General features: G+C 32.5%; 1 protein-coding gene across 4 annotated transcripts in view; it reads left to right on the forward strand.

Moving 5' to 3' along the window:
• The window catches only part of LOC124951857 (neuronal acetylcholine receptor subunit alpha-7-like), a 133,636-nt gene that overhangs the window by 100,855 nt on the left and 20,722 nt on the right, over positions 1–12,059 (forward strand). For all 4 annotated transcript variants that reach the window (XM_047500836.1, XM_047500835.1, XM_047500834.1 and 1 more), the window contains one exon: positions 7,173–7,282. In XM_047500836.1, the coding sequence (XP_047356792.1) occupies positions 7,191–7,282 (92 nt within the window). In that variant the 5' untranslated portion in view covers positions 7,173–7,190. The remainder of the gene's footprint in view (positions 1–7,172; positions 7,283–12,059) is intronic.

The following is a 12,059-nucleotide window of genomic DNA, read 5'->3' on the forward strand; positions in this document are numbered from 1 at the left end:
AAAAGAACTCAAACAATTTAACGAATTTTTATGACATGGAAAACACAACCGTTAGAGGAAGATTGGAACGTATTAGATATAGCCTTTGAGCTATACGATCGAACGAGCCGTTTAAAGGATTTCTTGTTGTTAGAAAGGAAATTTACAATAACAGGTATTCTAGAATATGATAGAAGGAGATTGAAAAAAAAAAAATCAACAGAAGAAAGAAAAGAAAAAGAAAAAGGAAAGAATTTGCATAAAGAATTTATCGAATTTTACAAAATTTTTCCTTTTTATTTTCTGTTGTTTCTCTTTTTCTTTATTTCTTTCGATTAGAATTTTTTTACACGAATTTACGAGATTCACCGATCCGTTCTTTTTACATTACGGAAATTTTTGCAGGAATGCAGGAGAGACATAGAAACGAGGAAGAGAAAAATATAGATAGATAGATAGATAGATAGATAGATAGATAGATAGATAGAAAGAGAGAGAGAGAGAGAGAGAGAGAGAGAGAAAGAGAGAAAGAGAGTCGATTTTAATTAGCCGTCCGAAAGTTAAGAAAATCAAGCTAAATTGGAACGCTTTTAAAAGTTTTCTCTGTGGAATTCTGAGCACGAGCGATCATTGTTTCTCCTTACGTCATTTCCTTCCGATGGCAGATCGAAATTCATAATGAAATTCATTGTAAAATTTTTCTTGTACGAGTATATGGACATTTCCAAATGCTCAAACCTTTTTTTCCTGTCCCTATCTCTTCCTATTTCTTCCTCTCTTCCTCTCTCTCTCTCTCTCTTTCTTTTTCTATCTCTTTCGTAGGTAAAAGCATAGTGCTAAAATATTAAGCCCTAACGAATTCGTTTTCCGCAAGCGTGGAACTCTCCGGTTTATGAATATTGCAAGGCTGCGAATTATTCTCGAGTGGTAGATAGTAGGGATACTGTTGGTGGGGTAGGATGGATTAAAGTGTAGATGCGACCTATACCAGAAGATGATTATGTATGCAAATCATTAAAGTCTCTGGATTTTCACTATTCGTAAATACACACATACAAACACACACACACACATACACAAACACACATACACATATATTATGATGATCCACTAACTATAAGTGTTAACTGAAATATTTCAAAAGAAAAAAGAATTGTTAATCCATTTATGATTGCCTTTTTTTCTTCTTTTATTATCATTCTCGAAATTATTAGGGGAACCGGAAAGTAATGTCGCTTTCTTAAATTAAATTCAAACGAATAAATTTTTAACAAGTTTTTATTTTTAATCACAATCAAATATTGATATGCGCAGAGACGACATTACTTTCCAGTCCCCCTAATATTACATTATATTTTTGTAAATTATTATTATTGAAATATCGAAGTACTAAAAACTTTTTGTGTTCGTAATAATCCAGTTAATTATTTCTAAATATTTCAATTACAAGAGCAAATAACAGGAGAATAAAATATTGGTCTATATTTTAAAAATTATATTGACTGGAATTGAAATTTTCTCTCTCTCTCTTTCTCTCTCTCTCTCTCTCTCTCTCTCTTTATTGATATTATATCGTCACGTAAAACTAATATTATCAGCATCTACATGCGTATTTAACTACGTGAGTGTTTATATTATGATTTCATAAAATTCTATCTATCCTTCTGATATAATACAACGGAAATATCGAGGCCTGTGGAAAAATGAGCTATGAGAAAGAAAGAAGTATTGTTTCATCGATCGTAACATAGTCCCAATTTTTTTAAGTTTGCGAAAATGCTTGGATTTTTCTATGCCAAGGCGAAACTAATAATAAAAGTAAAATGTTATTGGATCGAGGGTACTTCGAGATCTCGCACGATCTCGATAAATTTCGTCTCTTCGCATTTTTATGTGATCAATGCGAGCTTCGAACATTTAACGTTTTATGAACGTAACGCAGGGATTTACAATCGATCATTCCTTTTCTTATACTATTATTTTTTTTTATTATTATTTTTATTACTCAACTACGTCGCTATTCCCTGTTATAAAGCAATTTTTTTTTTCACAATCTCTAAGTAAATTCTACATATATGATGTCATCATTCATTTTATTGATATGATAATAACAAATATATATATATTAATGAAAATATGGAAATACTAATATAAGTCGAAGATTATTTTTGAGAAATTAACGATGGATCAAGTATGTAGTACATATACTAATATAAAGCCGAGGATAGAAAATAATGTTACGTTTGAGGAAACTGATAGATCGTATTAATTTTCAAACGGTAGAATATATTAAATCTCCTTCTATTTTTATTTATATGTCTGTCTGCCTCTCTATCTGTCTTTCTGTCTGTCTATCTATCTATCTATCTATCTATTTCTCTCTTTCTCTCCTTTCTTTATACCTATAGACGTACGTGTGTGTGTGTATGTATATATATCTGTCTCCGTCAGAAAAAGGAATTTCCACGAAATAAGCAAGAAAATCGAGAATGCTTTGCAACGAAATTCCTTCTTTCTTTTGGAATCGTGATAACGCGATCCCGTGACTTTTATCTTCCTATCGAAATCAAATCGTCCTTTACATTCAATGGCAATACCAGCACTAGCACTAGCACCAGCAGTAGCAGCAGTAGCAGCTGCATTCTTCGTCGACGAAACATTCTTTAACGTCTTTCACTAGAATCTAGGATCCCTGACATTTGTCTCGTCTTTAGCATCGAACGGATGCTGCATCCAGAGTTTGGATAATTTTGAATCGAAAAGGAAAGCGGGTTAACGTTGATCCTTCCGACTTTCTGCTTGACAGATTTCATCGAAATGTATGTAAATATGTATGTACGTGTTTGATTCAAGTATTGTTATTCGATTTTTATTTTTTATATATTGGCGTATATAAACTCGATTTTTAAATGAATTTTGTAGATATAGATATCTATAGATATTTATCATTAAATCGCAATGATATCTCTTTTACGTAAATTTGTATTATGACTGATCGTTTGATTTACAATTATCAACATTAATAAAATAATCAATCGATAATAAAAAATTGGAAAATTACAATTCGATATAGAAAAGATTATCAATGAGGAAAATTTTAATTCTTGTAAAATCAGTAATAACTTCGTCCGTTCGTTATTTTCCTCCTATATTTCCGTCCATTCGCTTATCGAATTTAACATATTTTCCGATTTTGAGATATGGTTCTTCGTTCCTTGTCGTTGTTGTCGTCGTCGTCGTCGTCGTCGTCGTCGTCGTCGTCGTCGTCGTCGTCGTCGTCGTCGTCGTCGTCGTCGTCGTCGTCGTCGTCGTCGTCGTCGTCGTCGTCGTCGTCGTCGCCGTCGTCGTCGTCGATAAAAATAGACGTCGCACGGTCGGCTAGCAACGTGTTAGCTGCCTGCAGCCACGACGAAAATCGATGAAAATATTCATCTGAGCTACTAAGAGCATACGCGCTAACTGGATATTTATTATATTATTATAAATTAACGATATAGAAAATTCTACTCTATCGTATTTCGAGTTTATTGCTTGAAGAATTTCCAACGAAAACAAAAGGACGATGATAAGTTGAGAAAATTTTCGCAGCGTCCTTAATTATGGTGACATTTTAATTAGCTTCTCCTTGGGTCCGAAGAATGAACTAAATCACGAACTGTATTACAAACTTATTACGACATTATTATGAGACGAATAACATCCTCTTATCACACTAAATCTGCCAGCGTCATTTCTAGATTTAAACGATATCATATTTCTATAGAAAATCTCTAGATTTTATAGAAATCGTAGAAGGAGACGGAGCGATAAAATTCGCACTTCGTGACTATAGTTTGCGATAACAACCGTCCACTCTAGCTGGCATCTACCGTTGATATATATATATATATATATATATATATATATATATATATATATATTAACGGTATATATATATAAGAGAGAGAGAGGGAGGCACGAATGTCTCAAGTAGTCCTTTCGTACTTATCCATCCTCTCATTTCACTTTCTCGAAGTAAAATATCGAGGAGAAGCCGTGAAAAGAGGAGGGTTTGTTTATGAGCTTGCTACAACAAAACGGAAACTTTTTTAAGAAGTTTGCATTTTAAAAGAGGTCAGTTCTGATTTCTCGTTTACCTGACAACAAGCCGGTACAAATACTTTGGAGATTTGAATCGACAACGAAAAAAATTTTATCGGGTATATACATATATAGATATGTACGTAGCTCTATTCTCCGGAAGAGTTTTTCGAGGAAAAGAACTTAAGAAAATCTTTCTTCGAATCCTCTAGTAACTTTCTTTACCTTTAACTCTCTATCTCTTTCTCTTTTGCACATTCTTATATCTCTTCCATCTTTTTATCCGAGATTTACAACCCTCCTTTAAGTTCAAAAAAACGGCTTGCTATAGAATTTTTACAAAGGTTTTATCCTCCTTGAGTTTTCCTTTCTTCTCCTTTATTCATCTCTTATCCCTCTTCTTTCTCTCTCTCTCTCTCTCTCTCTCTCTCTTTCTATCTATCTATCTCTATCTCTATCTCTATTTCTTCCTCTCTCTTTCTCTCTCTCTTTTTGATCTTAATTTTCTTAGCCATCAACTAATTACTGTTTGATCGTCGGAATTGAGGAAGGATGATCGGTAAATCTTCCAGAGATGTGCGTTCAAATGCATATGTACGTATATAATAACGCGCTATGCGTGGAACGTAAACCAACGTGCCGATGTGGCTATTATTAATTATCCGACGGCATACTCCATCAGTGGTTAATCAATCGGGGTCAGTGACTAATGGGTGTGAATCTAATGGTTTACAAGTAGAGCCTGTAACATGTAAAGTAAGGATTTTGAAATAAGATTAGAAGTTTAAAGGGTAGAGAAAAGTTATAATAAATGAAGATATATTTCGAAAAGGAAATTATTCCAATGATATAAAACATATATATATAAAAAACAAGAAAAAGAAAAAAGGTCCGATCCAATTCAACAAAATTCTCAAGTTGAAATGAAAAAGTTGTAGATTAAGAAAGAAAGAAAAAAGACAAAAAAACAATTTGCCAAGGAAAGAAAATATTTTAGGCTATCTCCCTAACTCACTATTCACCGGCATATTTTCAACCTTACTTTGAAATCCCAGGCTTATATGTCGTGGTCTCCCCTTGTCAGCCTGAACGACGCTCTATTCTACCGTGCAAGCCATCCACGAACGCCTTTACTTGCGAACGCGATAGGAAATCTTCCCTTCTTTCCCTTCACTTCTTTCGACATCCCTTTGCGAAGGGCATCTCGAGATCGCTTTCCAACGTGCGAAACAACGCAGCCGTTTCTCTATATCTTTCTCTCAATTTCTTCTTCTTTTTTTAAGACAACCTCTCTTTCTCTCATTCTCATTTTCCGTTCTTTCGTTTCTCTAAGTTCCTTCGATATATCTTTCCGACGTAGTGATAAACGAGTTTGTTTTTAATTCGCGGCGAGCCGAATAAAAATGTTTAATCCTTCGATCGATCTTCTTTTATCTCTTGCCAATTTCTTTTACTTCGATTCATTTTAAATAGCTAATTAAACCTCTGTACTTCGTATTATTGACGACGTTTTCGTTCAAAGCGATCCTCATTAATTTCTTCATACCATAAAACGTTCGTTAACATGAAATATTGTGAGAAAATAACATATTTTTGATTATATGGATAATTTATTATCCATATAAAATAATCCAAATCAAATTCGTATAAAAATAAATCCGATGAGCTACAAGGAAGCAGAAATATCCATTAATTTAATTATTGAACACAAACATGATTATAAAGGTTAATTCTTATTAATCGTATAATTGACGTTCTGCTGTACTTTATTTTTAATAAAATATTCAATATTGAATATGCATTCGTTATATCCGTTCTATATTCTTTATTATTTTTTTTCAAAAAGAGAGATATACTAGTTTAATGATATTCTTTTATTTTTCTACGTGAATATATATTGTTATCTATTTGATAAAAGATGTTAAATTCGAGTCGACAAAAAAATAGATATGATACGAAATATGCAAGGCAATGCGAAACTCTTAAGAGATTGAAATTCACACGGCTCAATAATTTAAGCTTTCGAGTGCAGACTAAGGATGCGATTCAAAGGTCGCCTAATTCAAGGAGATTCCTGTGAGATGAGATCGATTACGGTGCATCCTCAAGTATCCCATTGATCTATAAATCCGTACTAGGGTATAATTCAACAAGATGAAATGGATAAAGGTGGGATAAGAGTTCCCTCTATCTCAGCTTATCGTTTTTTCTCGCGATATTATAACGTATAGATGATCACATTTTCCTCGACATTTTTCGAGTTTTTACATTCTTTCATTAGACGTTTATTTTTCTATATTTTTATAATAATTTTTATGAAAACTAGAAATACTACACGAAAAGACACCAAAGATAAATTTCGTTGAACGTTATTACTAGCCGTTCTTATCGACCTTAATCGATCGATTACAGATCTGATAGAGAAAAAAATCTGAATGGAAGAAATATTCTCTTTGTTCTTCCCCATGAAATTTCATCAACTTTTTAAACCGCTTCGCGTTCTCACGAAAACCCAAACTCAGCGTGAAACTAGTAAGAAAATTTCTGCACCAACTCTAAGTAAAGTATTAGCACTCGTTCTATCTCTTTCTCTCTTTCTCTCTCTTTCTCTTTTTCTCTCTTCCTCTCTTTCTCTCTTTCTTTCTCGTCGACTGAATAAGAATAGGAATGAAAAAAGTGACTCCGTTTAATTAGGATTTATGACTTTAAATTCGTACGGGCAAAGATTAAACCAAAAAAAAAATGCTTTAACACTCCTGAAATGTTCTTTTTCTACATTGGACAAGGAATTATCGTTAAATTTGAAAGAAAGCACACGATTAGACTCGTTTTACAAACTGTATGATCTCGATTGCGAATTAAATTTTGAGTGTCAGTGCGATTCGAATGAAAATAGGATTATTCCGTATAATGCATAGACATTTCGGTTCAATAGTAATGACTTCACAAATGATTATAATTGAACATAACAATAATTATTTTTAAATGTCAATTATCAATCGTAATGTTTAAAAATAGATTAAAAATATATTAAAAATATTTAATTTGTATTCCTTTTAATTTCTTATCGAAAAATATAAATATTATTTTATTTTCTTCTATTTCTTTTTCAGGAATGGAACGATGTAAATATGAGGTGGAACGTCTCAGAGTATGGAGGCGTCAGAGATCTCAGGATCCCTCCGCATCGACTTTGGAAACCGGACGTTCTCATGTATAACAGGTAATTAAAGATATTCGACGTGAATTGCTAAATCGTAAAATTTCATATGTTACTGTTTAATCAATGAATTATATTAAAATGAGAATAATCGTTGAAATATGAAGGAACTATTAAAAAAAAAATATATATCTTACTTAATAATTTGACGATACTATTATGGAGATAGTCAATGATAAAGATTTAAAAGAAAACAAAGAAACGCTTTTCTAGTTGTGATAAGCAGTGGAAAAAAAAAAAGAAAAAAAGGAAGAAAAGAAAAGAGAAGAGAAAATCTATGAATATAAATCGTCCGTTAGATTACGTTTGTTAATATTCATGAGAGTATCGCCCGAAAGCGATAGAAAATTTTATCGGCCAAAGTAACTGCTATGCATCCTGGGCAGACAAGAAAGGCGGATCTCTGTTCTTAACTACAATCGGAAATAGGAAATATCGGATGGCTTGATTATACGTTAGAACAAACAGAGAGAGTGAGAGAAAGAGTGTGAGAGAGAGAAAGAGAGAGAAACAGAGGGAGAGAGAGAGAGAGAAACAGAGGGAGAGAGAGAGAGAGAGAGAGAGAGATTGGATATTCTAACGGATGTGAAAAGTAGAGGTCTTATAAAGCTGAAATATATTTCCATTTTTAGTTTAGGAAAAGCTCGATTTAACAATCCCGTTTTATCGATACGATCCTCACTGTCACAATCGATCTCCTCCGATGTACGAAATATTTTTTTTCAGCGTCAACTAACTTCAGGTTCTCTTGTAGTTGTATTCGATAAATTCAACGAAATCAATCGTAAAACTGACTCGAAGAATTGTCCTTTTATTCTAATAAATCATAAAGTATCATTATAACCTTCAGTAACATGACTTTTCTATTTATATAAGTATTCTAAACGAGCTACTTGGAAAAAAATAAAACCATACCGTGTACTATTTGTAAATCCAGTTTTTATACACTTTATATGCGAACATTAAAGAAGAACTATGTAGAGATGAGTAGTAGCGAGAAGACGTACAACTATAAGGTGTCCAACACCAATCCAATTTCCAGAGGCTTTGGTGAAATTTATGTAGATCAGAAGAAAAGTTGATTAAGAAGGAGAAAAAGGAAAAGGAAAAAGAAGAAAGAAAAAAAGAAAAGAAAAGAAAAGAAAAAAAAAACAAAGATTTATGAAACGCTCGCCGAACTTTTTTACGGACTTTTAACTCAAAAAGCTATGAAGAAAGTCCATATGTCCGCAACTTTCCTTTCTTGTGAAGCGAAATACGTGTCCTCTATGGAAATTCAAGGCTTCTCTCGGGATAGACTCGCACGGAGTCTGACATTCTCCATATATAAATCGAAAAATATCGTACGCAAGAACTTTGCGAATCTTTATGTTCGACATTTTAGTCAACGGAACGAATAGTGTAGAATAAAAGTCTACTGTTTTTAAATTGTGGGCCATGATCTTTTGTTAAAGAAACCTGATCTATTCGTTCCTATGCTAAATAAAAAAAAAAGAAAAAAACAAAACAGAATAAAACAAAACAAATAGAGAATAACAAGAAGAACGAATTTTATCGGAATATTACAAATATTTGATGGACCCTTTTAAAACATCGAATTATTCAATATGATTGTTCGATCTATCGAACTTACTGTTATTGTTAATCGATTTAAACAAAAATTTATATATTCGTATTTTACAGAAGATCTAAACTAAAAATTAAAAATAAATGCATTATTTGAGAAAAACAACGTGTATTAATTATAATGATTAAAAGAATGTGACGCGTAATTAGGATCGAATTTTAATGTAAAGAAATAATACTTAAAGACCTTTTGCAATTCTCTTGACATGGAATTATATTTGTGTCCTGTATTTTTAAGAGCATACAATACTGTTCTGGCATATTTACTAAGAATTATTATACTGGGTGTCCACAAAAACTAGTACTCATTTGTACATATATCAAATATTACAGAAAAGAGATAAATATGTGATTATCAAAATGCATCTGCGATAGAGAAAAAACTTGGTAAAAATATATCAAAGAGGAGAACGAATGAAAGAATAAAAAAAACTTTATCGTAAATGTCCATTAAAAAGAAATAAAAACATACAAGATGCCAACAAAATTATAAAAAAGCAAATCCAAAAATTAACTCGTATACTCGAACTTTGTAAAACTTCAAAATTCCTCACGTTTCTAATTAACTTTCACAACCTTTAAATTAAAAATAAATTATATATTATTGCAGTCATTTTTCTTTCTGTCTTTTTTTCTATTACTTTTCTTCTTTCTCTCTCTCTCTCTCTCTCTCTCTCTCTCTCTCTCTCTCTCTCTTTTCCTCTCTTCGTAAATATAATATTTATTACAAATAACAGAAAACTTATATTTCAATGAAATTAATCTAGGCAGATAAAAAAACATTAAAAAAGAAGAGCGACAGCGAGAACGTTTTTAAAAAGTAATATAAGCAAACGCTTGGCTTTCCTTCCATCCCCTTTAATGTCGGGATACCTAACCTGTTCCTGTTTACGCGGTCACCCTATATGTATGCATACTGTGCTCGTTGTATCAGTACCAGCTAGCGTTACGCTTCTCTTTTTTTATTTTTGTTTTTTTCATCAGCTTGTCTTTTTTGCACTTGTCGCTGTGTTCGAGATTACGAAAACCAAAAAGAAAGAGAGAAAAATAGAGGGTGAAAAAGATAGATAGATAGACAGATACATGAATAGAGAGAGAGAGAGAAAGAGAGAAAGAAAGAAAGAGAGAGAGAGAGAGAGAGAGAAAGAGAGAGAAAGAGAGAAAGAAAGAAAGAGAAAGAGAAAGAGAGAGAAAGAGAGACAGAACGATACACGTGCTCGCAAAGTTTTGAGTTTTAATGCATTTAAGAGATAAGCTGTATGGTATAAAAGGGCGCATGTGCGTCCAACGAAGAAAACATATATACATTAATGAAGGTAATAAACAAGGAACGTCGAAGGTGCGATCCACTCTGTTTACAGCGTATAACGTTATAATATGGCGGGTCGTGAGGTCATTACAAGGATGGCAAACGGTCGAGTCGCGGGTAAAGGACTGATCGATCAATTAGCCGCTTTGTTGCATCGTCGCTCTGCACAATTCTTCCGCGCTCCACTTTTCATACGACTCTCATCAAACATATATGTGTGTGTGTGTGTATGCATATGAGTATGTATTTGCGCAATGTGTGTATATATGGCGCAAGAACATACGTGCGCACGAGTATCATCAAGAGAAGCAACGAACACATTTGATCGTTTAAACATTACGAGAGCATCAATGTTCGGAGATAGCTTTGGATAGTATTGAATTGTAAAAAAAAAAAAAGAAAATAATAACTAAATAAATAAAAAAAAAAAAAATAAAATAAAAGAAAAAAGAAATTACATTCGACTACAGTGAAGAGATATAACGTGTAGAGTGATACCTCTTCGATTTTTTTTGAGAATTTATTTTTATACGTTTTTTATTATATCGGCAGATATAACATCGATTACTCAAAATTTCTCGATAGGCGCTACGATTGAAACGTATTAATTTTACGTTGAGAAGTTTCATACGGTTTCTGATTTCTTCGTTTCTTCTTTTTCCAACTATTTAAATCCTATCCGTTTGTTTGAATCGATATATATATATATATATATATATATATATATATATATCGAGAAAATCGAGAACGATTAATCGATTAGGAAAAAGAACTAGATTCTTCGTAGGCGAGGAAGTATACTATTTACCTGGAGGCATAGAAAATATCGGGGCAAAATGGGACGCTGGGCCAAGTGGGTCACTCGCATTAAAAACAAAGCCACTGTCACCATTTAAAGGGAATCAGGAAAAGTAACTCCCTCTTGCGGAAATACATTGTCGGAAAACGCTTGCGGCCTAGCTATTGTTTTTAAGTAGGTAATGTATCGGGCGCAAGCCACTGACAACGATGAAGTCGACGATGCCGCGTTGCGCATCGTATTTGTCGAATTAAAAAGTTCGGCTTAAGATGCATTAAGCGAAGAAAACGAATGGTACAATACTCGGATAGCTCGTTTATATACCGTCTGTCTGTGGCAGTGTTTGTGAACGAGCATTGAACCACTTAACGGACCAAATCCCACTTCGCAGCTCGTGGAAATGAGATTTTTATATCTTGATTTGTTGCTACGGTCTAACCTATTACCTGTTCTCTCCTTTTTTCTTTTCGCTAATTGAAATCCGACGACGAACATCCATTTATTAATATCAAAGATCGTTCTCATAAATTTATATTCAATCCAATCGAATATTTATTTATCGATAACTACATGTACTGAATTGTGATCGAGTGTAAAGTAGTTCTATTAATTAGAAAATTTATTGTCCTGCGTTATCTGCTGGATCAAAAAAAAATAATAAATTTGCGGTATGATAGATTAATTCTGTAACGTCAAGTAAACTCATTAAGGGAATATATACCTACTATAAAAAGGATAATTTTAACCGATAATACAGCTCATTTATTTCCTATTTGTTTACCTATTATTTTCGTATTTCTGTTGTTTGTTATTATTATTATTATTATTATTATTATTATTATTATTATTATTATTATTATTATTATTATTATTACCTGTATAAATGTTGTACTTTTTTCTTAATTATATAACGTTGCCGTATAAAATAACACTTCTTTTCGAAGTCGATTATTCATCGAAAAATAATAAGATAAGTCTTTATAGTTCGTTTAACATTTTTCTTAATCCGGTATAAAGAAAAGATTCTAGGACTTTGGTTTGTTTAA

Source organism: Vespa velutina, chromosome 9 (genome assembly GCF_912470025.1).
Source record: "Vespa velutina chromosome 9, iVesVel2.1, whole genome shotgun sequence".
NCBI classification, from domain to species: Eukaryota; Metazoa; Arthropoda; class Insecta; order Hymenoptera; family Vespidae; genus Vespa; species Vespa velutina.